Genomic DNA, 25,974 nt, shown 5'->3' with positions numbered 1-25,974 from the left:
TTATTTTACGTTTTGAAAGGCCTAGGTCTCGGCCATTGTTATCGTGTGCCGTCGAGCATCCCGATATCATGAAAAGGTAATGTCAGTTTGGGGAGTGAACAATAATTGCGGCACCAGCATTGGTGCAATACCCGCAGACAATACAAGTTCCCAGGGCTTTATCAGTGGATGTAAATTTTCTGTTTGAAGGGGGAAAAAAGGTAGGCCATATCGAAACTTGGTTCGTTTTTCCTCGAACAAGATTGCTGCCGTCATGTATTCCGTACCACAAAGAGTCGACATCACCATTTGTGGCTGCCACGGAAAACGTAGCGCAACAAGTTGATACAGAATTTGGGAAATTTATCTTGTTTCAGGGGCACGCGACCATGGTAAATGCCCAGTCATGTACTCAAAGAGCACGCGAGCGTTGTTATCTTGGAGTCTCCGTGGTTGCACTAACGGAACTGGTCACAAAAAGCAGCGCAGCTCACCAATCATATTCTGATTTGATAAGCGAGCCAATGTATCGCATACACTTTGTTGGCATCAGACAGACATTGATAGGACCTTTTTTTATTTTATTTTTATTGAGAGTGTAGTAATACCGCACCGTCAGAAATTCAATTGCACCCAACGACACATATATCAGCAAGATGATCACACCGGCCTCAGTAGTGAGATTGTCTGCATCAGATCTCTCCTGAAACTCGGATTTGCAAGACGACTATCTCATGAATCTACACGCTGGACAGCAGTTCGTGCTACGGATGCTATACTACCTAGCTCACAGCTATAATCGCGTCCTAGCGTATAAGTAGGTAGGTAGTAAATTATCGTGGGCAACGAGCTTGTCTTGGGCGGTACACATCCATAATTCAACATCAGTCAGAAGCTCGTAGAGAACCTCCACTTACTTTCCATCTCAAATACACCCAGTACTAAGAAGAAAATGCAATTTTTGTTACAAGGGAAAAAAATGCCTTCGCCACGTCCTTCAATGACTCGGCGAAGTTGTTCCTTGCTGCTTGATCGACTTGCGGTCTTTTCTACTGGTGCGGGGCTTGCGGAATAAATAGCGCTTATTCCTAGTCAAGTACAAACTAAATATGGCATAATGACAAAGTCCGAAGCTCTTCGGAGCCAGACGGGGTTTTGATTCTAGATTTATCAAGTATAAGTAAATTCTTCATCATCAATCTATATACTGCTCACAAGTCGCGAGTAGGAAAGGAAAGGGATCTTGTGTACGGATTTTTCTTCCTTGGCAAAGATGGCGACAGCTTCAAAGGATCCACCGACCAAGTTCGGCGTCGTCCTGTTCCCGGGATTCCAATCGCTCGACGTCTTTGGGCCCGTCGACATTCTCAACTTTCTGTCCAAGGGGCGAGACGAGCTGCGGTTTTCCATGCTCGCCGAGACCCTAGACCCCGTGTCCACGGCGCTCGAGCCGGGCGGCTTTGGCCAGTCGGTCATGCCCACGCACACGTTTCGGGACGCCCCCGAGGACATTGAGGTGGTGCTGGTGCCCGGCGGAATGGGCACGAGACGTGACGATGTCATTGCTCCGTCGGTCGAGTACGTGAAGCGCGTGTTTCCAAAAGTTCGATACTTTTTGACCGTCTGTACTGGTTCTGCGCTGGCGGCAAAGGCGGGAGTGCTCGACGGAAAGAGAGCCACGAGCAACAAGTTGGCATTTGAATGGGTAGGTTATCCCCTGCAATTACCCATCGTGCTTGAGAGGGAAAACGATACATGTTCCTGATGATTCGTCCAGGTCAAGTCAGTAGGACCAAACGTCGACTGGGTGCCCAAGGCTCGGTGGGTGACGGACGGCAACGTATGGACATCGTCGGGCGTGTCGGCAGGAATCGACATGATGTTTGCCTTTGTTGCTGATCGGTATGGAGAAGATGTGGCGGAGGATATTTCCATCCGCTCTGAATATCGTCGCAATCCGGACTCGACTGATGATCCTTTCGCAAAAAGTGCCAGCTAGGGGTTCATAGTTGGCTGTTGCCAGTGGTGTATGGCGTTCAATTCAAAGAGATTAAATACAAGATATGAGCATGTTCCGTCAAGAATGGCCGGGAAATTGGAATCGAATCCAAGGGCTTGTAAGTCTCGTGTTACGAGTCTGGAGGTCGTGGCTGGCAGGCCCCCCCCCCTCCTGGGCCAGGAAGATGTCTAATGTAATTGTGAGCTGGGGAGTTGATTGAAGAGTTGGAGTTTTGTACGACAAGTTCCTTGTAGAGTCGGACGAAACTTGAGCCAGATCTCAATATTCTGGAGGGGCGTGGAGAAATTCTCTAACGATTGCTTTTATGGCACTATCGCCTTCCAGCATGAAGTCTCGACTTCCTTGGTTCATGTAATGCATCGCATCGTAGGTTTCCACGGCCTTGGAAGCTGCAGTCGCCAGCGTCACGACCTTTGGGCGATGGTGATCTGATTTTGCTAGACATGCACAAACAAGCGCTCTAAGATCGTTATCGAGCCATGGCACGGGGTCCGCTTTTGTAATGTCATCTTCATCGGGTAGCAGCCCCGTAGCGACTGTGTCGTATTCCGGGCCTCCAGGAGTCAGTTTTGTCTTGACGGTTGGGTTAAATCGGTATGTGTGGATCCACCCATGCTCCAATGTTATTGCTGTCATCATTATCTGGACACCGGGTTAGAGTCTGCTTGCTGCTTGATCAAATAGAAGTCACTAGGGGCTTACTAGTCCTATGTCCCAAACATTTTCATCCTCCACGTTCAAGTCCCTATCCATTGTTAGCTGAATTTTCTAAAGATATTATCCAGGAAAGCGAGTAACTTACGATGGATCCTCTGTTGCCATTCCGAAATCTATCAACTTCAGCGCCGGGAACAGATCGTGTTCATCTTCGTCGAGGGTGAAGTCGTCAATCATGACTAAAAGAAGCAGATTGTATTAGTACCAACCAATTGGAAAGTGTGAAGGCTACTTACTATTACCATTATGCATATCACCGTGTGTAATTTTGGCTTCGTGAGCCGAAGCTCGCACACGTTCTTTGACCGCGCTGCCGTCTCCGGGATCCTCGGGAGGCCATTGCATCCCGATGCAGGCGCGTATAACTAAAGAGTCGGTCAGCATGTGTCATCACGGTAAATCGTGTTGGGTTGAGGGAAGGTTTACGGCATAAAAACATCCTCCACAACACTCGATTCGGCAGGTGCGAGATGTCATCGCTGTCTATTACTCGCTCTAGGAAGTCGTAGAGTTGGCCGTTTGGTAGACACTCCATATAGAAACTGATCTCGTTGCGATGCGGTCTCAAGGGGAATGGTGTCTGGAGCGGGTCATCGCCAATCTCCAGTATCCGAGCAATATGCCGCGCGAATCTCAATTTCTGCGAGCAATATGTTAGTCACTACAGAGAAAGTTGAAAGGCGTCTCGGGTAACGAACCTTCAACATGTTCACCTCCTTTTCCATCCCTTTGTCAAGTTTGGCCTTATAGCTCGACCCCTCAACGTAGTCCTTCTCGGTGAGAGCGTTTTCGATGTTGGTCTTGAGTATAATCTTTTTCTCATTTGGAAAGCCGCCCGCGGGGTTGAATTTGATAAGCCATGCCAATCCAGAGGCGCCTGCTCCCATCGCTTTCTGGAACTGAAATCGTTTCTTGCCGTCGTTGTCGAAGTATGCCTTGAGAAGCTGTCCGTATTCTTTAACCTGAGCTTTCCTTTCATCGTCGTAATCGAGTGAAAAGGACGACATGTTCTGGTGAACAATTCTAAAACGATCAAGTTCAATAATACCTTTTTCTCTCTTTCCTTCTACTCTGTCCTCTTAATTGACCTTGTTTTCTCCCGTCGCACGACGTTTGACCCAGGTTTTATGAAGAGGGATTTGGTTGCACAAAGACCACAAGTATAACAATGTGACAATCCTGAACCATTCCTCTTCCGGCATCAGACAAAACAATCAAAGCACCCATTGTATGATTTATAGAGCCTATGACATCCAATTGAACAATCGTGTCTTTGATCTTGTTGTTGGTTCTTTTAAATATTCATTATGCATTGGACCTATGCTGAAAGTTTAAATGCATCTTCCCAAATACGCGCCACTGTTCAAAAAAGCGAGCAATCTATGTCAATACTGAAACGGCAAATGGGTATCTATCGCAGTCTGCCTCTGACGAGTTCAACGCCAGACTCCCCAAAAATATTCAAATGATGTCAGCTATTGTATCAAGCCAGTGACGAAATCACTAGCTTGTTGCACCTTGCCCGTGTAATCGAGATGGGCTTTTGTGACGATGAGCGTACCGTCGCAGACCAGATCGCCGTCATTGCACAGAATGAGCGTCTTGGCCGTGTCGACATTGGGCACTTGGTCGTCGTCTTGGTCCTTTTGCGTGTCGCCAAAAGTGACGGCGGCGGCAATCTGGCCTAGGACAGTCTCGTCGTCAATCTGCTCGGTGGCACGGTGGACCATGGCGGCGCCTTGGCTGTAGCCCGAGAGCACAATTTGCGAGTCTGGGCAAGTGGACGAGATGTTGGCGATGAGGTCAGCCATATCGGCGGCGTCGTCGGGATTGGTGCCGCCGGGGATGAGGTTTTGGGCCAAACCAGCGGGATAGTCGACGCCTTGTACAGCGACACGGTCTGCTCCTAGCGAAGTCTGAAGTGACGAGGCCAACTGGGGACCCGGTTGATCGCCCTGTTTAATCTGTTAGTTGTCATGGTATCTTGATATAGTCAGGAGAATAGCACAACGTACAATGTTACCGTCTTGTGTGCTGCCTCGGGCGTAGACCAAAACAACATCCTTGCAACCGGCGTCAAGGAAGTCATTCGCGGTGAATGAGGAGTCCCCAGTGTCATTGGCTTGGCGTCGTACTAGGTTGTCTTCGCCTCGTGCCACCATTTCTTGGATGCTCACGCCATCGGGGATATTATAGCTTGTTCCGGTCGTGACGATGGGTGTTGCTGAGGCGTAGACAGCCAGGAGCCCGGCGCTAAGGATTGTCGAGAGCTTCATTTTTGATAGAAGTCGTGGAGACTCAGGATATTAGGAAGATTTTGAGGTTGGATTAATCACGCTGGCGCAAGTGTATGAACTGAAAAGACAAGCCGCACAGCGGGTTATATCAGAACGAGAGTACAAGAACGCGCAGCGATGCTAGACCAGCAGCAGAGAAAAAGACAAATATTGAGCACGAAGATATTCGTTGGTGCTTCAAACCATCGCCAACATAATTTGTGGATGGTTTTGCTCTATAAGAACAGCAGTGGACTGCAATGTCAATGGTGCCGCACATGCGCGAAGCTACCACAGCCACTCTTAGGATTGGCAAGTTCAAACGCGCCGGAGGTTTGACTGTGCATTGGATGGCACTATATATGGATCCCTCCAGTCTCTGTACTTCCGCTTTGGATCGATACGCCGTGCTTATGGTCCCTGTATGGAAGTTTTCTATGGCTTCCCTGAGTGGATCACACGGGTGAGGGCGCTTGCCAAACGCCGTTGACAGGACAAGATATTCGGAAACGGAGACACGTCGTGTGTCAAGGGGTCAATAATGCGGCTCTTATTTAGAGTTGTCAGTTATTCGAACCCCCCGTCTGCGTGGGCAGGGTCCTGGGTGCACTTCGGTTTCGGCGTCCCTGACCGTAGCAAGGATCAAGCGGCCCTCAGCGCTACATGCGGAAACCAGCGAGCGTCAACAGGGTACAGCCATGGAAGGTTGAGAAGCTTGTTCGATGCAAGATATGCCATTTTTCCGAAAAAGTTTGTCCCAATGGACCAATCAGTCACAAAAATGCAGATTTCGATGGCCGTTGCTGCATGCGGAAAGCGAATTGCCATTGTTTTCTGTGGCTCGGAGTTGATCAAAAGAGGAACTTGGGAAACTCGATGTCCATCTGGAGGTCAGTTATATATACCTTTCCGAAACCCATCATACCCTTAAGCCATGATATGCCCAATAATAGTATAGACCCTATCAGACGATAGATATATTCCGAGAAGTCTTCTTCGAAAATATGATTATGTAAGACCTCTAGTCTTGTACCTCGTTTTGTCCTGAATTATCCCTGAATCCTACCTTTGTAAAACTTCTGTAGAACCACATACGCTTTATGATAGCGTGCAACTGCACAGACGGTCAATGTTACCTTGTTGAATGAATTTCACCATCATTCATGCCCACAAGTTGCCCAGCATAGTATCATGTGAGTCTTCGAGTATTTGCATCTCATGTAGTGACCCAAAGTGACAATTGTGAATGACACCATGTCTTTTACACCCCACGGTCGCCGAATCACTTGACACGCATTTATGATGGATCATCTCAATATTGGAATCTTGTCATCTCTAACCACAGTTCAATTTCCAGTGCAGCCACGCTGTGGTGCCGAATTTCCTGTTGTGGAAGTCATTTGAGTCAAAAGTGAGATACTCCAGCCAAGTAGGTTCCATTGGCATGCACAGTACTTCGTACCTTGCATGTTGTTCACTATTTTACAACGCCAGATCGGGGGGGTGGAAGTACAGATCAAAAGACGTTTCGAACAACGATGACCCAATGTGTTTTTCTTTTCCTTTCCTTCATGTGACTGATAAATAATGAGATCGTGAAAAACTTGGATATATCTTCTTATGACCATGTACATTCAGAGGTACGAATATCCAAAGCAAAGAGCTAAACTGGACTCCCGGTCATGTTGTGTGCACGCAGTCGACTTAAGCTTCGACTGTCACTTCGTCTGAGCTTGGATTGACGTCAACTCCGCCCGTTCTAGTGGCCACATGCGACGGACCTAGACCACCTTTAGCCGCTGCTAGTGGTGAGGTGGCCGCTAATGAACATAGCTCAGGGGATTTTTCACAGCGCATTAGCTCCCCTGCAGGGCGCAAACAGATAACAAGTATGCTTTTCAGCTGCAACTACCTTGGTAGCTTTATCGCTCTGGTCGACCTTCAACTGATCTGCATTGCGCGACTCACACAACGAACATTGTATTGGCGCAAGCCTCCAAGCAATCCGCACATATTCGCCGTCGACAACTTGATGTACGATGCCCTGCAGAGGGTGCGTTCTTTGCGATAATGTCAGGAATGGTTGCGGGGGAAGGTGAAGAGGGCCAGATTCCTCGTGTTCTCGGCCATGTCGAGGAAAGAGCTGGACGACGTGTTTCTCGGGATGCAGGGAGCGCAGACAACATGCCGAAAGAGACACACCAGTTGCCGTCTCCGCGCCCATCTCCGTCTACCGATCCCTTTCCCGAGCTCGAAATGACTGTGTCGCCGCTCGTCATGCCGCTGGACGCAGCCGGAAAGGCGGACACGAAAACCCTCCCACAGATCAAAGAAGGAGAGGCCGAAATAATAGAGACGGTTCTGAATACAAAGGAAAACATTTCCTCGTCTGAAAGCACCTCGAATCAAAATAGTGATGAGACTTCGACCTCGAACTCGTCGTCCCAACAAGATCTTGCTCAGGCGTCTTTGGGTAATGCAAACAATGGGATTGATTCAACCAAAGCATCGTCTCCGGCGAAGAGGGATACCACCGGAACGGTCCGCAAGTTGTCCGCATCGCAGATACAGGCTCTAGCCTCTTCGCCAGAGTCATTGCCTGTGGCCATAGTACCGCCTCAGTCGCCAGCTGGTGCTCAATACAAACCGAATGGCATGGAGTACCCTCTCTCTGCCGGATTGGTAGAATCCGCCTCTCGGCTCACGGCCAACGAGCAGGTCCAGAATGGGGTTGGGCTTGGGATTCAGCCCGCCGAGCAAGACGCGGCCAGAGCACAGAATGGAAATGACAAGACATACTCGGAGCCTCTGAGATCTCGCAACTTTTCCGAAGTGCCCGTCCTCAACCGAACGACTCCCGAGACTAGTCGGCCGCGGCCAGGTCCAAGGACTCTCTCTCAGCCACCCATCACTCGCCGCCCGACTTTGGGAGCTGCGACTGCGACCTCACCGAATAGCTCACGGAGATTCTCGTTCAATCCTGCTGCTCGCCCACCGCCGCTGAACTTGAGTAATAACAGTAATACGACGCCGGCTCCGAGACGTACTACGCCTGCTTCGCGTAGGCCAGACAAGACGCCCAGCGAAGAAATCGGAAATGGAGAGGCTCTGCAACCTGCGGCTCATATTCAGCCAGCGACTCATGTACAGTCAGCTACCCATATTCAACCAGCAATACCGCTGCCTCCCATGTCCTTGCACACACATCTCCAACTCGAGTTGGCAGGTGTCCGACCCAGTCCGCTGTACATCTACCGCCACCAAACTTCCGATATTCCATACGAATCTAGCGCCGTCAAGTTCGAGCGTCTCTTGAACGCTCTTCTTGTTCCGCCCTATTTGGAGTCGACCTTGATGTTTGGCACGCTTGCTTGCTTGGATGCATTTCTCTACACATTTACTCTGCTCCCTCTGCGTTTCTGTATGGCCATTTGGGTTCTCATGAAATGGTGGGGCTACATGGTATGGAAAGAAGTAAAGTGGCTCACAGGCTTTGTCTGGCAAGGCATTTGGCGGCTGTGGAAGCGTGGCCGGAGAGGTCGATCGACCACGCGACCTTCAGCAAGCAGGGCACAAAGCAGCCAAGCTACGGCAAGCGAGAATGAGAGAAGTCAGAGTCGCGCAAGAGACACCGCGTATGCGTCGGATGCCACCACCGCTTCTCTTGACGCAGGGCGCCTGAATGGCAACGCTGGGTTTCATCCGCCCAAACATGCCATGCCAAGGCACAAGCCGAGCGGCTTCCGCCACCGGAGAACCAAGTCAATGCCGTCTGATCTTACACCTTACCACAAGGCCGACTTGCTCCAGGGTCTTGTCATTGTGTGCAGCTCTCTGGCATTGATGACCATTGATGCCAGTCGAATGTATCACTTCATTCGGGCTCAATCTGCCATGAAACTGTATGTCATCTTTAACCTCCTCGAGGTTGGAGACCGGTTGCTCGCAGCCATTGGCCAAGATATCCTAGAATGTCTGTTTAGCTCCGAAACATTGTCGCGCAACAGCTTTGGCCGTTCCAAGGTTCTTCTTCCGCTGGGCATGTTTGTCCTGTCTCTGATCTACAACGTGGCACATGCCGTCGTTTTGTTCTACCAGGTCATCACTCTGAACGTGGCTGTCAATTCTTACTCTAATGCGTTGCTCACGCTGCTCATGTCCAACCAGTTTGTCGAAATCAAGGGAAGTGTTTTCAAGAAAATCGAAAAGGAAAATCTCTTCCAGCTGACTTGTTCTGATGTTGTGGAGCGATTCCAACTCTGGATCATCTTGATTATCATTGGTCTTCGCAATATCGTAGAAGTTGGTGGCCTGTCCGTCCCCGGAGCAGGCAGCGAGATCGACCCATCCATGTCAGGTCCAGGGCCTATCCACACGGCCTCCAACTTGCCTGCGAGTTTTACTCTATTGCCTTCTTGGATGTTCTCGGGCGAAGTCTTGTCGCCTTTCCTTATTGTAATTGGTAGTGAGATGCTGGTTGACTGGGCCAAGCATGCCTACATTAACAAGTTCAACAACGTCAAACCAACCATATACCGAAGAATGCTTGACATTTTTTGCAAGGATTATTATACGAATGTAAGTTTGGGCATCATCTTCAGCACTCTGTATTCACTAAGCACAAATCTAGGCCTTTGGCGCACCTGCCCTCACGCGCAGGATCGGTCTGCCTCTTCTCCCTTTGTCTTGCTTGTTCATCAGAGCTTGCGTACAAATATATCACATGTTTCTCGCCACTCATCTACCGCCGCCGATGCCTACAGCGACTATGGACTTATCCCTCGAGTCATCAGTACCCTCCTCGGCTGCTATGCTGGCTGCCCTGGACCGGCTTGATAATCTGCTGCGGAATGCTTTGGGGCGGGCCGTCTACGGCGATCCATTTACCCAGCAAGAGGGCCATTCATCCTGGTCATTCAGCTCCGATGATGCCGTGGCCCTGATCACAATGTTGACATTTTTCCTCCTCGCCTGGCTTATTCTTCTCCTCGTCAAGCTCATCCTCGGCATGGTTCTTCTCAAGTATGCTCGGGAGCGCTATGCTGCTGTCCAAGCTCAAGAACAAGCGATTGCCAATGGTGACCACAAACGTGAGAGTTTCTTTCAACCCGGAAAACGCGTCGGAGGCTGGGGTCAGGTGGAGGTCGGCGACGAGAGGCGGAAACTGATTTATGCTGATGATCCGGATGGTCTCAGGCGAATGAGGGATCGTGAGAAGAAAGGCGAGCAAGCCGGCAAGAAGATGGAGATAGGCGATGATGGCCTGGAAAAGGTTACGCGGTATGAGATGATCGCCAAGAGGATCTGGTAACGACTATAAGAAGAATAGAACAGTGTGCATGCATGTTATATACCAGCATTTTAGCCTCATCTAGCATTTTGGGCAAAGCGGTGCGGAATTGAGCATTTACATCTTTTTACACATATACACGTGTATCGAATGCTCGAATTTGTCTTGAAAAGGCAAATCCTCACTGGAAAGAACAATTGAGACAGGCCTCATTTGGATCATATCCATTATCCTCATTGCATGTTCATTGAGGTTGCTTTCCGTGGTCTCTTATCTCGTATCTGCTCGTGCTGGTCTTTCCTTTCCACGCTCATCGCTGTCGTATACATCACCCAAGCCCTTGCTTATGAGTGCATCTTCACGACTCTTCCTCCCCTCGTCTACGGCGTGCTTCAAGCTCTTCGAGTGTCATGTCGTACATGTCAAGCAAAGCTTCCGTGCTTGTCTGCTTCAACAAATTCTGTGTGAAACCTAGGAATCTGCCAGTGTCCGCAGCTATACTAATCAGCTAAAGCGGCTGCTGGGGTTGTGCTAAGTGTATTTACCTCTCTTGAACGTGCACAGATCTGATGTGCTGTTGTACACGCAGTTGAAGCAGGCTCCTTGGAGTACATGCTTTAGACCCGAGAAGCATGTATCGCCTGGCCCAAAGTTGTTTTCATTGCGGCACTGTCCGCAGCAATTGACGCCTCGGTCAAGAATGAGCTGATCAGAGTCGAAAAAGAGATAATATGCTAATGCTGTAGCCTTATTCTCGTCGTTCAAATCAACATGTGCCTTCTCCCACTTGTCCTGTGGCTCATTTCTCTTCATCTGGGGGCGAAACAGTCTCTCAATTTTCTGCGCATGGATCAGCAAGACAGCACACCATGAGTCCCACCAGAATATTTACTGTTGAGTTTTCCAGGATAACGCGCGGCGCGTTGAAAGGGCATCTTCGCAGGTTGTCGACGATCCAGACCGTGTGGTCGAGAAGAGACTTGCAATCATCCCAGGATGCAGGCACATTTCGTAGTGGCACGCCATTCCAATGGAAGTCGCCCAAAGCCCTTTCGCCAGGCAACTCCGTGGACATGGTTGACTACTCAGCTGTGCTGGTGTTGTTTTCTGTGCTTGTGTTGTTTGTCTGTTGAGTAGTGTTGATATGCTGATCGAACTCGGACGTGGCGAGGGATAGAAACCTGGAACTTGGGTGTCTTGTTTGGACTTCCCCCGACTGTAGTAAACTTGCCATTGTCGTAATACCATTAGTACAAACGGCAGGCCTTGATTACTCGGTTTTGAAGCTTTTCGTTTGTTGCAATTAGTCCACTCCTCGGCCTTTGCTGTACCTTAGACAGTATACTAAATGCGCTATAAAACATAGTGGATATCCTGCTGGTACCTGGGAGCAAAGTGTCCGATTCCGGCTCTGGTGTTTGGGTTCCTCACCTTGCTCAAACACAGGACTGTGATACGCAAAGAAAAATGTCCAAGCTGGCAGACCAGGTCGTGTTGGTGACGGGATCCAGTCGAGGTCTCGGCTTGGCCACGGCTAGGGCATTCTGCGCCGAAGGAGCAAAGGTCGTCCTCAACTGCGCATCCTCCCTCTCACGCCCAGCGACCGAACAGGTGGCCAAGGAACTCGGAGCCGTCGCCATTGTCGCCGATGTCACGGACTCGGAGCAGGTCGCCTCGCTGTTCCGACAGGCCGAGTCGTATTATGGCCAGCCCATCAGCGTCGTGGTCAACAATGCGCTAGCCAGCTTCAAATTCAACGGCGACGCGCGCAAGAAGCTGGACACCCTCGAGTGGGAAGACTTTGATGCACAAATTCGCGTGGCGATCCAGGGCGCTCTCAACACCACTAAAGCCGCCATGTCCGGATTTGAGAAGCTCGGTCGCGGCCGCATCATCAATATTGGCAGCAACCTCGTGCAGAACCCCGTCGTGCCTTACCAGGACTACTGCGCCGCCAAGGGCGCCCTCGTCGCCTTTACCCGCTCCATGGCCGCCGAGCTTGGCCCCAAGAACGTCACGGTCAACATGGTGGCAGGCGGGCTCCTCGCGATGACGGATGCCAGCAGTGCCACGCCTCCATTCGTCTTTGATCAGATTGTCGCTGTCACGCCCCTGCGCAGGGTGACTACCCCCGAAGACGTCACGGGTGCGATTCTGTTCTTTGCCAGTCCTTGGGCCAACGCAGTCACCGGCCAGCAAGTCATTGTGGACGGCGGACTTGTCATGTCATGAGGGAAACTTGTCGCACAAATAGCGCAAATCCGCCCATCTGAAAGCTACGACCTGTAATCTGGCGCCCTACTCTCGCCAGCCAGGTCTGTTCTAATTAACTCACGCTGCGACAGGAACAGACGGAGGGTCCCATAGAGATGAATGTAACACTTTCTTGAGCGAGCCTCCGATAAGGTGGGAGCAGATAGTGGCAGAAGCCTTGAGCATCAAATGCACGCTACGGTGTTGATCATATGCGTATTTATCATGTACATTTCTCTTTTGTTCAGTGACATTATCACTTTCCTGGAACGTTTCAGAGCGGTGGTCGACTTTGTTTTGATCAGTCCTGGTGGTTGCGGTCCACAATATTGGTCAAGACATCCCAAGAGTCGTCATTGCCCGAGATGGCTCCTTCTATTGGAAGACTTTGTTCGGCAAGACCAGCCTCGACTGTCACGGCCCATTTACGATGCAGTACTTCTCACGCACAACGTTCATGGGAGACTTCGCAATGTAAACATCTCTTTTGTTCGCCAAACTCATCGCTCTTCTGCCAACTCAAGTTCTACTCGCTACCAAATTTTGTATCAAGTTTTGGCAAAAGGTCAATCACAGACATCATCTTGAATTCTTTCCTCTCTCGCTCATATCATACACACGCTCCGTCACACACTTAGCCGACTGCAGTCCGCGCTTGTTGCCCCCAATGTCATTCGCAATGAACTACCACATGTGTGGACGCGTCCTGTTTGCTAGAAGAAGACCTTGCAATTTCGCCCTATTCTTCATTGCCGTCTTCCTCCTCTGGGCCTTTGGGATCATTTCTATCGCTCGAAGGGAACCACCTCCTCTGCCGGTTAAGATCCCAGATTTGGAACCTGAGCACCCCGTCCATACCGAAGATGTGTACAACAAGACTCTTGGAGTAAGACTCCCAGGCATCTCTAATGCAGGCGGCCCTTTAACAATTCATTAGTTTGAGAAAGTATTCGTCCTAGGTTTGCCTGCTCGAACAGATCGCCGGGACGCCATTGTGCTGTCATCTGTGCTCAGCGATTTCGAAATCGAGTTCATCAACGGCGTCGGGGGAGCCGCGGTGCCTGACAAGGTGCTTCCTCTAGGCTCGAACGGCCGCCAACGACCTACAAATCTCGAGGTCGGGTCGTGGCGTGGACACATCAATGCGATACGGGAAATCGTGCACAGGAATTTGACTTCAGCTTTGATCATGGAAGATGATGCTGACTGGGACGTTCGCCTCCGAGAACAGATATTCAACTTTGCCAAGTCTACCCAAGTCCTACTCCAGCCAATGCATGCAACCAATGTGTACTTTGATACAAGCTTAAATTCAGGCAGCACGAATAGTCCTTATCGAAAAGAGGCGCCGCTCAATAGGTTGCCGTGGACCCGAGCACCCAGTCAGACACCATACGGCGACAACTGGGATGTTCTCTGGCTCGGCCACTGTGGAATGCAATTACCAACAAGAGAAATGAAGATTCCCCGAGCACTCATTGGGCATTATCCAGACTATACTGTGCCACAGAAACAATACCTCAAGTTCCTATCGCAGCCCAGTGACCTGGAAGAAGAATTCCTTGATCATACGCGTGTGGTGCACCGTGTTCAGGATGGATCTTGTTCCACTGCCTATGCATTATCTCGGCGGGGCGCTCGCAGCCTACTCAATGATGCTGGTCTGAAACATTTTGATGCTCCACTCGACATCATGCTCAGAATGTTTTGTGAGGGAACTGGTGGCAGAAGACGTCACGTCTGTCTAACATCATCACCAGCTCTGTTCGAACAACATCGACCGGCAGGTACCAAGAGCAAACAAAGCGATATCGCGGACCACAGAGATGAAATTGAAGAGCATGCACACACCGACAACATACGTGTCAGCATGAGAATGAACGCCGAGGCTTTCATGGCAATGCAGCCATTAATGGAGCAATATCCGGACGAACGGAAACCTCTGGACGAGAAAGAGTATGAGAATTACAAACATAAACATATGGAAATATATCCAGATCTACATCCAGAGACAAATCAATACGATAAATAGATCAGCTCTGGCCTACCTGGGCTTTTCGGATGCCGTGGAGAAGCGATCGGCATCCGTCGTGTGCTATACACTGTACGAAGCAGGATGCGCGTTTATTTGTTCATTGCTGCGGGTTGCAGCGGTCGGAAGAAAGCAGTAGGTATGTTTCAGCTGCCCTTTTCGAGTATAAAGCAGCCCCCCGACCGACCACATGCTGCATACATGGGGAGGGGCCGATATCACATCATCCCTAGTGGAGCGCCGGCGGTTTTCCCCATCCCGAGGTCCGTCGAGACCCAAAGACCCGGACTCACGCACAGTGACTCCGAAAGGCCGGATTGGATGTATGCTGATTGATTAAAAGTCATCTAGTCGTCTTTTTTTCCTTTTCTTCATTTCTTCTTGTATTATAAAGTTTATTTCTTTTCTTTGCACTCCTTCAGCGTTGGACAACAAAAGAATAGTATAGTTAAGAGTAGCCATGGCGCTCGAAGGTGGAAGGTTCTTCATTCAGGACAAGTTGGTCACCCCGGGCCCGCATCATGCCAGCTTCAAAGCTTTGTGGGAGACAAAATGGCGCGAACCGGCAAGTCATGTGCAACATCATAGCTGCTATCTAGCTGACATGTGTATAGTGCACTCTTGGTCTGTACCCGTTCATGTTTGGTGCACTTCAAGACTTTGAGCCCGTCGTGAAAGACATTATTCAGGTATGGTTACGAACCTGAACGTTTATGAAATTGCTAAAGTACTGAATACTCTTCAGAAAGATCTCAAGGAGCCGTACAATTGGGATGAATATGCATCATGCTTCTTTCCCAAAGCCGAGGAACTGGTAACTCGAGCTATAGCTGCGGAGAACTCTGGAGACCGGGCAAAGGCATCGGAGCTTTATCTGTTGGTTCTCACATCATCAGAATTACTATTCAGAACTAAGAAAGTATTAGGCGAGCTTCTGCTGTGTATCGCATTGCTCGTTTTCCCGTTGTGCGATCGCCAAAGCAGCAACATGCCTGGAACGCTGGCAAGGAGGCGGCGCGCAAAGGACTAGAGTAAGTTTCATGTCAAGCTTTTCGGAATGTCTGATTAACCTATTTTCGTAACAAGGCTCCATGAATTTCCCATGGTCGAAGTAGATATTCCCCACACCCATGCGCAACAAGGTGACCGCGATGTCCTGCCTGGCTTCTACCACCTCCCAAAGCATGCGTCATCATCAAACAAAGTCCCTCTAATCATAATTTTTACGGGTCTTGATGGTTACAGGACCGAACTAGCTGTTTGGAAGGAGGGTTTCCGCCAAGTGGGCTGCGCGACCCTCGTTGTCGAGATACCGGGCACTGGAGACAATCCCGCGGCACCCTCTGATCCTACAAGTCCAGATCGATTGTGGACAAGCATGTTTGATTGGATTGAGAAGCAAGAGGGTATTGATCAGAAAAAGATTGTCAACTGGGGATTTAGCACTGGCGGCTACTACAGCATTCGTCTGGCCCATACGCATGCACACAAGGTGAAAGGTGCCGTAGCACATGGTGGTGGTTGTCACTTCATGTTCGACCCGTTTTGGCTGGACCACGCCGACTATCTTGAGTACCCCTTCGAGTAAGTCACTCTGATGTCTGACATGTAACACAATTTTGGCTGACGCCACAGCAGTCTCTCGCACTCGCTCTGCCACAAGTACGGCTATGGAACAGATTTTGAGCGGTTCAAGAAGGAGGCGAGTGGAAAATTCTCGCTACTAGAGGATGGCACGCTGCAAAAGGACTGCACGAGGCTCTTGCTAGTGAACGGTGTTGGAGATGAGATTTTCCCCGTCGACGACTACTACCTGTGCCTTCTCCATGGAATGGCCAAGGAAGCGCGGTATGTATCCTTTGCCATGTACATTGCTTTCTATGGGAAATACACTAACGGGTGTGCAGCTTTGTGCCAGGCAAGAAACACATGGGTGAGCCCGAGTCGTTCAATGTCATCTTGCGGTGGATTTCCGACCTCTTGGAGCTCAATATTGATATCAAGCGTTTCATGTCTACTATTCCGTCTCGGCCAAAGTATTGATGAGCTTCTACGGGTATGGCCAATGACCTGGTGGTGCAATGCCATGGTTACTCGGTACATAGCAGCAGAAATCAATAGATGGGCAAACAATAAACATGCCAAGCAAGCAATGAACCATGAGTTGCCGATCGCTCAGAGGTGAAATACTGGCGATCAGTTCCCCATTGCGGCGCCCAGCACACGGATGGCATGGTTGCCGGGAGGAAGCTGAGTCTAGGATTGCCGATTTATTGGAGTCTTGGCCACTCACATCTACTGTCGGTGAGCTTATATCTCAAGATGTATGAGAGGTGATTGTATCGTGTCAGATTGCGCGATGCTAGCGACAATGACGAGCTTCTATGTACGCTGATAGACCCCTCATTTCAGCTCTTCGCACAGGCCACAATTTCCCTTTTCGGCCTTGTCATGATGACATGATCAGGTTTCACAATCCCCAATACGTATATGTTTGACAGCTGGAGCTGATAGGGTCCATCAGTCTTGGGAATTATATAAAGTAGTAGTGCTTGCGGGTCCTTTGATGGTCAATTTGGCCACGATTGAGCATCTGTTTCTACTATAAAAGAGCACGGGTACCGAAACCATGTCTACTATACAGCAAAACCTGGAACAGCATAATGCAGAGTATGCCTCTCAGTTCACCAAGGGGCATCTGGCGTTGCCTCCAGCAAAGAAATATCTCGTCTGTAAGTCTGCAACACAGTACAGTCATATAGCTTGCATGATTTGAGCTAATCAATTCATTCTTTCGGTCGTGTAGTAACGTGCATGGATGCTCGCATCGATCCAGCGGCAGCTTTCGGCATCGATCTTGGTGATGCACATGTGATACGCAACGCGGGCGCCAGCGCGCGGGATGCGCTGCGGTCCATAATCATTTCGGAGCAGTTATTAGGAACCAGGGAGATTATACTGGTGAGCAATAGACGAGGCGGCCCCCCCTCCCTCCCTCCAAAACACGAATCTTCATGACACGTTGGAGGCTGACTGGGCGTTTTCACGTCTGTCCCAAATAGATCAAGCACACTGGCTGTGGCATGTTGACATTTCAAAACGAGGATGCTCACGGTATCGTCAAGAAGAACTTGGGAGATGCGGCGGCAAAGAAGATTGAAGGGTTGGACTTTTTGCCGTTTCCCGACTTGGAGCAGGCCGTCAGGGATGACGTCGAGTTTTTAAAGAGCGTCGAGACTGTTCCAAAGGATGTCACTGTCAGCGGATGGGTGTATGAGGTGGAAAGTGGAAAGGTGAGACAAGTTGTCTGAATGGGATCTTTTTTCTTTTTTTCTTTTCTTCTTTTTGGGCGTGGAAATGGCTGAGGAGTTCTTCGTGGGATCGAGGACAGTGTATCGGTATCGGCCGTGGGATTGGAGAGCGGTCGAATGAGCGAGCGTGTTTGTGATTAGGATGAATCGAGTTACTCGCTTGCGGTTCGAGTGACTCCTCGTTTGGGAGTCAAAGGGAGGGGGCATCAATTCAAGGAATTCGCGAGAAAGGGAAGGAATCAAGGGGGGAAAAAATTGATCAGATGAGAGTATTCCAAATCCCACAAGAGCGATATAACTTTTGGTTTCCTGGGTTTAGATTAGTGAGCCTTTTTGCCAAGACCCTCTAAGTCCTCTAAGCAATTGCGGTTCTTGAGATTCCGGGGCGGGAGCCTTTTGGAATGCTTGGCGCTTGGCAGTATTGGTGGCTTTTTTCCGAACCTCTTTTTTCCGGACTTGATCTGTTGGATGCTTTTCATGCACTTGAGAAAAGCCTGGGGCTTGAAGCTGAAACAAATCTATTTGTTTATTTTATCATTTAAACTTTTGTTTGTTCTTCTTCTACACATTCTATGCCTTGTGGGGTCTCGTTCATCTTGACTGCTCCTTTCTTGTCGGTACTTATAATATAAATTCCTAGTTCGCGTGCTACCTACCGCCTAGCTTTGGTCGGTTCGGCATCGCTGCCTTCTGGTCTAGATTGGCCTAGAAATAGATTTCCCATCTTCCATCAGATCTAGGCTGCTGATCTAAGAGCTAAAATAATCTGCTAGTTGATAGCTTCGGGCTGTTTTCCGTAGTGCACTTTGTTTGTCAGATCTGAATCGGATTCACAAAAAGCCCATATCAGTACCCAATAGTCAAGACTCGATGTTTTCCACGAATGGCAGTCAGCCCACACATCAGGGCGACTTTGCAAAGGGGTCAGGTATGCACAGGACACGACCTCATGATGGAAAAGCAGGGTCAGATATGATTTATTGAATCTTGGCGTGCAATACACTCATGTCATGTTTGGGTTGGTGGTTTAGCAAAAGTATATACAATAGCATCTGCGGGGTGCAAGAAGGTGAGAGAATACTACTAGAACCCCAGGTGCAAGTATGCTTATCTGGATCCTTGTAGATCTGTATAGGGTAATATAGCGTGTACAATGTTTCCTGTCAGGTACGTCTAGGATTCTCAAAGTCGCATTGCCAGGGTTTGGGTTCTTTGATGTTCCCCATGTGGTTGCATCTCATCTCGAACTCTCCAGTTGTGGAACACCACCACGTTGTCCAGCAAGGTCTGGACTGAGTATCTAGAGACATATCATGTTCACAGGTTATTCTCTATACGACTCTTTCCAACATGTTATATTAACCACTGGAACATACCGAAACGGAAAATTTGTATCCTCCAATGGTGAGCATGGCCGGCTGACCCTGTAGTATGAATTGAGGCTCTATGGACCATGATCATGAGTATAAGTATTACTCGACGACATTGAATTTCTTGACTGTTCAATGATGGTAGCAGTTGACCGAGTTCCGTCTTGTTGCTTTAGTCTATATTCTAGAGACGCTTTCTAGCCTCATTCTCTCAAGATGCGTGCATACGCCCTTATTGGTCTTCTCCCAGTCGTCCTGGGCTGTTCCAACCCGGACAGCAACGCTTGTGCGAGTTACATCAGTGCTCATGTCACCGTGTGCTCAAAGTACCTCAATACCGCCGTCACGGCCACGACAGGATTGGACAGCTGGGCAAGTAATTGCTCAAACAAGCCGTCCCAGATCTCCAAAGAGTGCAGCTGCTAGTAAGCAAATTCTTGCCGAGTTTCCCTGTTACTTTTGTTCATCAGGATCGACACATATGATGTATTCCCATGTGCTATTTGGGGAAAATATCATATTAGATAGAGCCCCAAGGTCACCCGTTTGAAATTAAAGCTAATCCGTTGCAGCACCACTGGTGGTGGTTCAGGGGCGACGTCGACTTCAACCGCCGGCGGCACTACGACCACTAAAGCAACCTCGACCACCGCCGGCAGTGGCTCCACGTGAGTTTTTTTACTGTTCATTATTGTGGATTCAAAGTCATGCTGACACTACTGTCATGCAGCCCAACCGGGCTGACGACCAAACTGCCTGCTTCTTCAGGTGCTGTCTCGACTTCCGTAGCCATTACAGTTAGCGGCAGCTTTGACGGCGGTATGAAGAAATACGATCGCTATCCGGTTGTCTGCGAAGAACAAACAGAGACTGGCGAGGCAGACGCTATATTTGTCCTCAAGAGTGGCGCAACTCTATCCAATGTCATTGTAAGAAATTTCCCCATGATATTTTTGAAGCATTTCGGATAAGGCTCGTGAGAATCAAGCGCCTCCCCAGGCGGTAGTACAACATACAGGTTGGCATTAGCAGCCTCAGAGCCGACTTGCCAAGTAGCGCTAATTATAAACTCCATCTGTATATGAGAAAGAAATTGCTAAGTCGCGTCGTTGTAGATCGGACCTGGCCAAGCCGAAGGAGTGCACTGTCAAGGCACTTGCACTTTGAACAACGTCTGGGTAAGCAACGTTCCGGTCGATTCTTGCCTCTTGCGGATTACATTAGGGGCATGAATTACCCTATTGGACCAATTCGGGGCGAAGTCTGACGCACTATGGTGGGAAAAAAAAAAGGCTTCTTTTGGGGCCTCTATGTCTGAATTGACACTAATGACTCGGGACTGGTATAGTGGCAGGATGTCTGCGAGGACGCCATTACCTTGAAGCAGGATAGTGGGACGTCCTACATCAACGGCGGAGGCGCCTTTGCCGCGGCGGATAAGATTGTCCAGTTCAAGTAAGTAAGCCCTGCAAACAAAACGGCATCAAAGGCCCGTTGGGCGGGACCAGAACATACACATGCTAATCTTCTGGGACCGAAATAGTGGATTCGGCACCGTGAACATCAAGAATTTCTACGCCGAGGACTATGGTAAAGTTTCGCGCTCTTGCGGCAACTGTGACAATAACGGAGGAGCTCGCCACATTGTTATTGACAATGTAGTTGCGGTTGACGGCGGCGTCCTCTGCGGCATCAATGGCAACTATGGCGACTCGTGTACCATATCCAACAGTTGCCAGGACGACGGTAAGAGCTGCGATAATTACAAGGGAAACAACAATGGCGACGAACCCACAAAGGTCTCATCAGGTAATGATGGAACTTACTGCATCGTTAAGAGCTTGAGCAGCAGTTGCTAGGGTCTGTTTCATGCTTTTCTTGCCCATTGGAGGCAAATCAAGGGCACGAGGTTTTCTTTTCTCATGTTGGCATTTAGTTAAAATATATAGCCTTTTTTTTTTTTTTCCTCAGCAGCAATCCCGCTTTTATCCGATTACATTTGGAACCTGCTGGTCCTGGTACCATTTCCAAGTCCCCGAACCAAATACCGTGCCGAGTCCTGCTGGTCGGCGGCGGAGACTTTCCGGAATCGACTGTCTGCTGTAGGGAACTTTTTCTCTGCAGGTAACTCGCATCGCAAATATTTCACACTTAAGCGACCGTGGCAGTGAAACCAACATCATCGGTGCGTCTCAAAAGTTGCAAGGATCTTTTGAGCAGTTCATGGTGAATTCATCCCACCTTGAGGTGCTACTGGCAAGGTAATGACTGCCAGGTCCAAACTCATATTTCATGATTCTTAATGGCAAGCTGCTACTCTACAAATGCTGCTTCGTCAAGTCATGACGTTCCTTTGGATGAGCACGCAACGACGACGAAATGCGAATACGACGGGTGATGGTGTGCCATGCCAGCAGACGGGTTGTGCGGCTCGATTATGCGCATATGAATGATCAAGTATTCTAGTTCAGCACCACAGATTGTTTTTTCGTGCCTACTTACTCCAGTGGCGCAGCCATATCAATAGGACACAGCTATCCTGATATGTCTCTTGGCAATATTTTCCAGTGAAATTCCATTTGAATCGACTCACTGGACTTGACTGCCGAGGAGAGGGTTTTCGACCCACTGGGGGTACCGAGCGGGGGTGTGTCTCAACATGCCGCACATTATCATGGCTCTCAAAGACACCGGGCTTCGATGGACAGGCATATAAAAATTTTCAAGGAACGGAGAAGAGGGGACAAAAACAAAACTTGTACCCTGATATTTCGTGCTGCGAAACTCCAGCAAGGTTGTTACCAAGGCAGCCCATGATATTGCAAGGTACGATAGATATTTCAACGGCGGTGCTTCTAATCGCGGACAGCTGCAGCAGCATCAAGGGTTCAATGTGTCCAAACGGGGTGACAGGCTCGGCCCGCGAGCACACAATCAACAGACATAGTAAACCGTTGCCCCCGAACGGTCTCTGGACATGGGAGATTAAGCACTTGGGATTAGCTGCGACGGACTCTAGTATGCATAGATAGATGAGCTTCAAGACCACCAATTCAGAACGTTTTGGTATCCACTTAGATTTGCTCAAAATCTCAACGAACATGCTATTTTGCCCTATGTGCGTAGTTTGCGGGTACATCGTATGATAAACGGAGACTAGAGGCTGGCGGCAAATGAATAATAGCTTGATGTGATTCAGATCCTGACTAGGTAGGTATAGTTGCTGATTAGTAACCGACTCGGGCCTGTATCTAAGATCATGGCCATTATTCCGTGAACAGCTACTGCAAAATGATCAAATTACTACGTAGTAAGTGTCTGGTTAACATGACGGAGAGTTGGAGATGAAGTCATGTTGTTGGGCAAAGCAATGCATAGTCATCAAGCCTCTTGATTCTTCCTCTCCATCTGGGATTATTGAAATCTCGTATATGTGCTCAGATGCCATCCATGTCTCTGCAGTTAGTATATCAACAGCGATCAGGCCTGGAAATCTAGATGCGCAACAGACGGCATCGGCAGCTCGTGTAACTAATCATTGACCCGACAGTGGGGACCGTCTGAGGCCGAGATTCGAATAATTGTTGAGATATGACCGATATTGGCAACGATGAGAACACCTTGATAATCCCTCGGACCATGATCGGCTCCTCATGACCGACATCACGCCGATCTACCTGGCTGAAGATCGCAAGAACGATCAAAGGCCGACTGGGTCAAACAAACAGGGGCCATCGGCAACCTCCGGCATCAGGGCCAAAGCATGTGTCGTAGGAGAAGGGCTTTGGTGCATTCTGTGAATGAATCAGTAGTATAGTATTAGTAATATCTGAGTTCGGCTCGAGCCCGCACAGAAGCCCGCACGACAAACCGGACGGTTCAGGACTTATCTTCCGGGAACAGAACGGGCTCGAACGGAGGAGCGTGCGGCACTGGTCTTGGTGGCGGAAACATGTTCTCAGCAATTCTTCTAAGCCCTGCCAGGCGCCTTGAATCCCTGACGAGCCTGGAAGCTTGGATCGGCAAGGCTCGAAATTCACTCAGACAACGTGCTCGAGGGGCGATGCACGCAATGATGGATTCCAGCCTGATTAATGGAGCCAGCGTATTCGATCACCTGGTTGCTTTGAATACTGGTCATTCGTGGACTGTGCGTGTGTCCTGTAAGAGTTGCCTTGGAGAGGGAAAAAAAAATGAATAAATAAAATGGTAAGGCGGGTCACGGCCCAGGGCCCCCCGGGATTTGTGCCAAGCGCTGGGAAAAGCGGCAATGGGTGGCACAGCGTAGCGACCACGCAGCCTGTGCGAGTCCAGCTGAAGTAAGCGGAATAATAATGCTGCAGCAGGTTGATAGACTCGGGCATGAATATTTGGGTAAATCACAGACAGCCTTCTACGTAGTGTCGACCGACAGTCTGCATAGTATCAGGGTATGTAGGTTTTGATAGTGGCAAAGCAGCAGTAGAAGCCGTCTGGGCCCTACCTTGTGAGACGGTGTTGGTGGTGGTGGTGGTGGTGGTGGTGGTGATGGTACGGAATCATTTGTTTCGTTTCTGGCATCGAGATGCCAAGATGCTCATCTAGGATCAAGGATAGCCTCCTGTGGAGAGGAATACCGTTGTGCTGCTGCTGCTGCTGCTGCTGCACGATCCATCCAAGTGGCTGGCCATGGTAAACGTCCGTCCGTAGAGGTCCACTAGGGCAGCAAGCATAACCCTATGACCAATCTTGCCTACACAGTACATTATTAGGTACCCTTCGAGCCACAGAAGCGGTCGGATCTCATGATCGTGCCAATTGTGCAGATTGTGATAAAGACTCTCTAGAATTGGCGGGCAATGCGTGGTTGAAGTATACCGTCATCGAATATGTCGGCAGTCCCATTTTGTTGATTCAGATGTCCATCGCGGCAACTAAAGCAAGCCACGTCTCCAGTCTCTATGTCTCTGCCTTCAATGGGCTGTAGTGACACAGCGTATGGGCAACTGGGCGTAAGTCGTAATGCTTGCTGCTGCACGTGCGAGGCAAACAATTCAAATGGTAATTGGCGCGAACTCTAATTGACCCTGCTCCCGACGGTCCACGAGTAGTGTAGACTTTGTGATCTTGCAACAAAGTCCCCAATGAGGCCGATCGGCCGAGTCCAGACTGGTCCTTTGAAATTGGGAGCCGCCCCAGGTCTTTTGAGCTCGCAAGCTCAAGTGAAGAAGTAGGTTTAGTTTACCTGCCGGCTTGCATGCTTGCTTGCCTGCCTGCCTCCTGCCTGCCTCCTGCCTGACCTCGCTACCTGACCTCGCTACCCCAAGTGGTAGGTAGTGTTGTATTGCTAGATGGGTATGTGACTGATTGAATCCGGGGAATAGAGCAAAATCTGCCACCTGGCCGACTGACTAGGCTTTATATAGTGGTGTACACATCACTTTTCCTCCATAGGCTTTTATAATATGTTTGGCTTCATCGATAAGGAATATTTCCACATCGACTAGCTAGCAAGCGTACAACGTACTGACTACATGGATACGGTTGCCCCCGTTATATATCGTCCATCGTCCTCTGTAATAAGCACCCACCGATCCACCACCTTGCGTACCCAGACATGCTCGGTCTAGTGCACCGCCGGAAGTCCCGAAAATGGAATCGGTTGTCGGGTCGACGGACTAAAGGCGGACAGGAACCCTGCATGGTGAGCGACAAGACGTCGACGTCATCAAGGGTCCAGCCGTTCGTCCATGCATGAGGGGAGTGAGCAAAAAGCAACAGCAAACATAAAGATGAGGCCGCTTGGAGGCCATAGGAAGCCCGTTCGGATTGCACCCGTGCAGCATGGATGGTATGTTTTATCAGCCACCATGGGCCTTTTGCTCGTCACGGGGGGTTGAGGGGATGGCATTTGTCGCAATACGAGGAGGAACTCCGCATTGCAATGATGGATGTCTTTTGTTTTCCGTTTAGTTCTAGAACATACGCATCCGCCGTCTCCTTCCCAAGGTTGCAATATATGATTGGCCTAACAATTCGATTCAATGCCAAAACATCGATTTGCAGGTTTGGATTATCCACCCACAGCCAATGGCAATTTGAGTTGTCTAGGCCCCGTAGACCCCTGGCCACGGAGTCGGCTCCGCTGTCCACTCAGATTGGTTGCGAAGACGTCACTCAAGTGACGTTATTAGATACACCGGTAACCGACCTTTACACGCAGACCCTCAATGGCACAAACCTCATGCTAGTATCGTGATCGATTTACAGCAAATGATCTGATTCCCCTTGAATGGGCGGCGGCAGCGGCTGCGTACGTGCGCCGCGTGCGTACGATTGTGCGTTTGTTATGTGCTTGACCGCGTGCTTTTTTTTTTTCTTTCCTCCCACTTACCAACCAAGCCAAAAGAGCCAAGCAACAACAGCAAGGCACCACGGTCACTCTTGCAGAGGGGGGAAAAACAAAAGACCAAGAGGGAAAAGAAAAAAGAAAAACCTATATTGATGTACACACATGCGTTGGACATCAATTCACCTCCGCTCGGCTTGTAATATTGTCACATCAGTAATAATCCCTCTGCCATCCGGATCCACGAAGACTTGACCATGTCTTGACCCACCAGCCCAAGCAAGACTGATCGAAACAAGAATTGCAAACAACGTGCCCAGGGTATCGTGATGCCTGGCTTCGCGCATTTGTGCATGCCGTTTGAGTCGTGGAACCTGATATTTAAAAGAAGAAGACGG

The 25,974-nt window shown here is 49.5% G+C and overlaps 10 protein-coding genes across 10 annotated transcripts; 7 read left to right on the top strand and 3 right to left on the bottom strand.

Moving 5' to 3' along the window:
- Positions 1–1,252: 1,252 nt before the first annotated feature.
- On the top strand, positions 1,253–1,978 carry PFICI_10229 (uncharacterized protein; the record flags this gene model as incomplete). Its single annotated transcript, XM_007838810.1, has 2 exons — positions 1,253–1,684; positions 1,757–1,978. The coding sequence occupies 2 exons, from the start codon at positions 1,253–1,255 to the stop codon at positions 1,976–1,978; spliced, it is 654 nt and encodes a 217-aa protein (XP_007837001.1).
- A 279-nt stretch (positions 1,979–2,257) lies between these two features.
- Positions 2,258–3,723, bottom strand: PFICI_10228 (uncharacterized protein; the record flags this gene model as incomplete). The annotated part of the gene is made up of 6 exons (XM_007838809.1): positions 2,258–2,641; positions 2,702–2,744; positions 2,802–2,895; positions 2,953–3,081; positions 3,143–3,356; positions 3,415–3,723. 6 exons carry the CDS (start codon positions 3,721–3,723, stop codon positions 2,258–2,260), a joined length of 1,173 nt encoding a protein of 390 aa, XP_007837000.1.
- Positions 3,724–4,191: 468 nt separating this feature from the next.
- Positions 4,192–4,992, bottom strand: PFICI_10227 (uncharacterized protein; the record flags this gene model as incomplete). The annotated part of the gene is made up of 2 exons (XM_007838808.1): positions 4,192–4,671; positions 4,732–4,992. The coding sequence occupies 2 exons, from the start codon at positions 4,990–4,992 to the stop codon at positions 4,192–4,194; spliced, it is 741 nt and encodes a 246-aa protein (XP_007836999.1).
- Positions 4,993–7,062: 2,070 nt separating this feature from the next.
- On the top strand, positions 7,063–10,303 carry PFICI_10226 (uncharacterized protein; the record flags this gene model as incomplete). The annotated part of the gene is made up of 2 exons (XM_007838807.1): positions 7,063–9,570; positions 9,623–10,303. 2 exons carry the CDS (start codon positions 7,063–7,065, stop codon positions 10,301–10,303), a joined length of 3,189 nt encoding a protein of 1,062 aa, XP_007836998.1.
- A 337-nt stretch (positions 10,304–10,640) lies between these two features.
- PFICI_10225 (uncharacterized protein) lies at positions 10,641–11,357 on the bottom strand (the record flags this gene model as incomplete). The annotated part of the gene is made up of 3 exons (XM_007838806.1): positions 10,641–10,777; positions 10,828–11,122; positions 11,175–11,357. 3 exons carry the CDS (start codon positions 11,355–11,357, stop codon positions 10,641–10,643), a joined length of 615 nt encoding a protein of 204 aa, XP_007836997.1.
- A 392-nt stretch (positions 11,358–11,749) lies between these two features.
- On the top strand, positions 11,750–12,514 carry PFICI_10224 (uncharacterized protein; the record flags this gene model as incomplete). The annotated part of the gene is made up of 1 exon (XM_007838805.1): positions 11,750–12,514. The coding sequence occupies one exon, from the start codon at positions 11,750–11,752 to the stop codon at positions 12,512–12,514; it is 765 nt and encodes a 254-aa protein (XP_007836996.1).
- Positions 12,515–13,214: 700 nt separating this feature from the next.
- Positions 13,215–14,567, top strand: PFICI_10223 (uncharacterized protein; the record flags this gene model as incomplete). The annotated part of the gene is made up of 2 exons (XM_007838804.1): positions 13,215–13,421; positions 13,473–14,567. 2 exons carry the CDS (start codon positions 13,215–13,217, stop codon positions 14,565–14,567), a joined length of 1,302 nt encoding a protein of 433 aa, XP_007836995.1.
- A 460-nt stretch (positions 14,568–15,027) lies between these two features.
- PFICI_10222 (uncharacterized protein) lies at positions 15,028–16,610 on the top strand (the record flags this gene model as incomplete). Its single annotated transcript, XM_007838803.1, has 7 exons — positions 15,028–15,141; positions 15,182–15,256; positions 15,313–15,443; positions 15,494–15,598; positions 15,654–16,151; positions 16,206–16,415; positions 16,475–16,610. 7 exons carry the CDS (start codon positions 15,028–15,030, stop codon positions 16,608–16,610), a joined length of 1,269 nt encoding a protein of 422 aa, XP_007836994.1.
- A 586-nt stretch (positions 16,611–17,196) lies between these two features.
- On the top strand, positions 17,197–17,878 carry PFICI_10221 (uncharacterized protein; the record flags this gene model as incomplete). Its single annotated transcript, XM_007838802.1, has 3 exons — positions 17,197–17,299; positions 17,374–17,528; positions 17,630–17,878. The coding sequence occupies 3 exons, from the start codon at positions 17,197–17,199 to the stop codon at positions 17,876–17,878; spliced, it is 507 nt and encodes a 168-aa protein (XP_007836993.1).
- A 1,586-nt stretch (positions 17,879–19,464) lies between these two features.
- PFICI_10220 (uncharacterized protein) lies at positions 19,465–21,107 on the top strand (the record flags this gene model as incomplete). The annotated part of the gene is made up of 5 exons (XM_007838801.1): positions 19,465–19,673; positions 19,821–19,916; positions 19,979–20,177; positions 20,597–20,703; positions 20,792–21,107. The coding sequence occupies 5 exons, from the start codon at positions 19,465–19,467 to the stop codon at positions 21,105–21,107; spliced, it is 927 nt and encodes a 308-aa protein (XP_007836992.1).
- Between the last annotated feature and the right edge of the window lie 4,867 nt (positions 21,108–25,974).

This window comes from Pestalotiopsis fici (assembly GCF_000516985.1).
Source record: "Pestalotiopsis fici W106-1 unplaced genomic scaffold PFICI_Scf_7, whole genome shotgun sequence".
NCBI lineage: Eukaryota > Fungi > Ascomycota > Sordariomycetes > Amphisphaeriales > Sporocadaceae > Pestalotiopsis > Pestalotiopsis fici.
The sequence above is the reverse complement of the archived record's forward strand: the minus strand, read 5'-3'. Positions and strand labels throughout refer to the sequence as shown.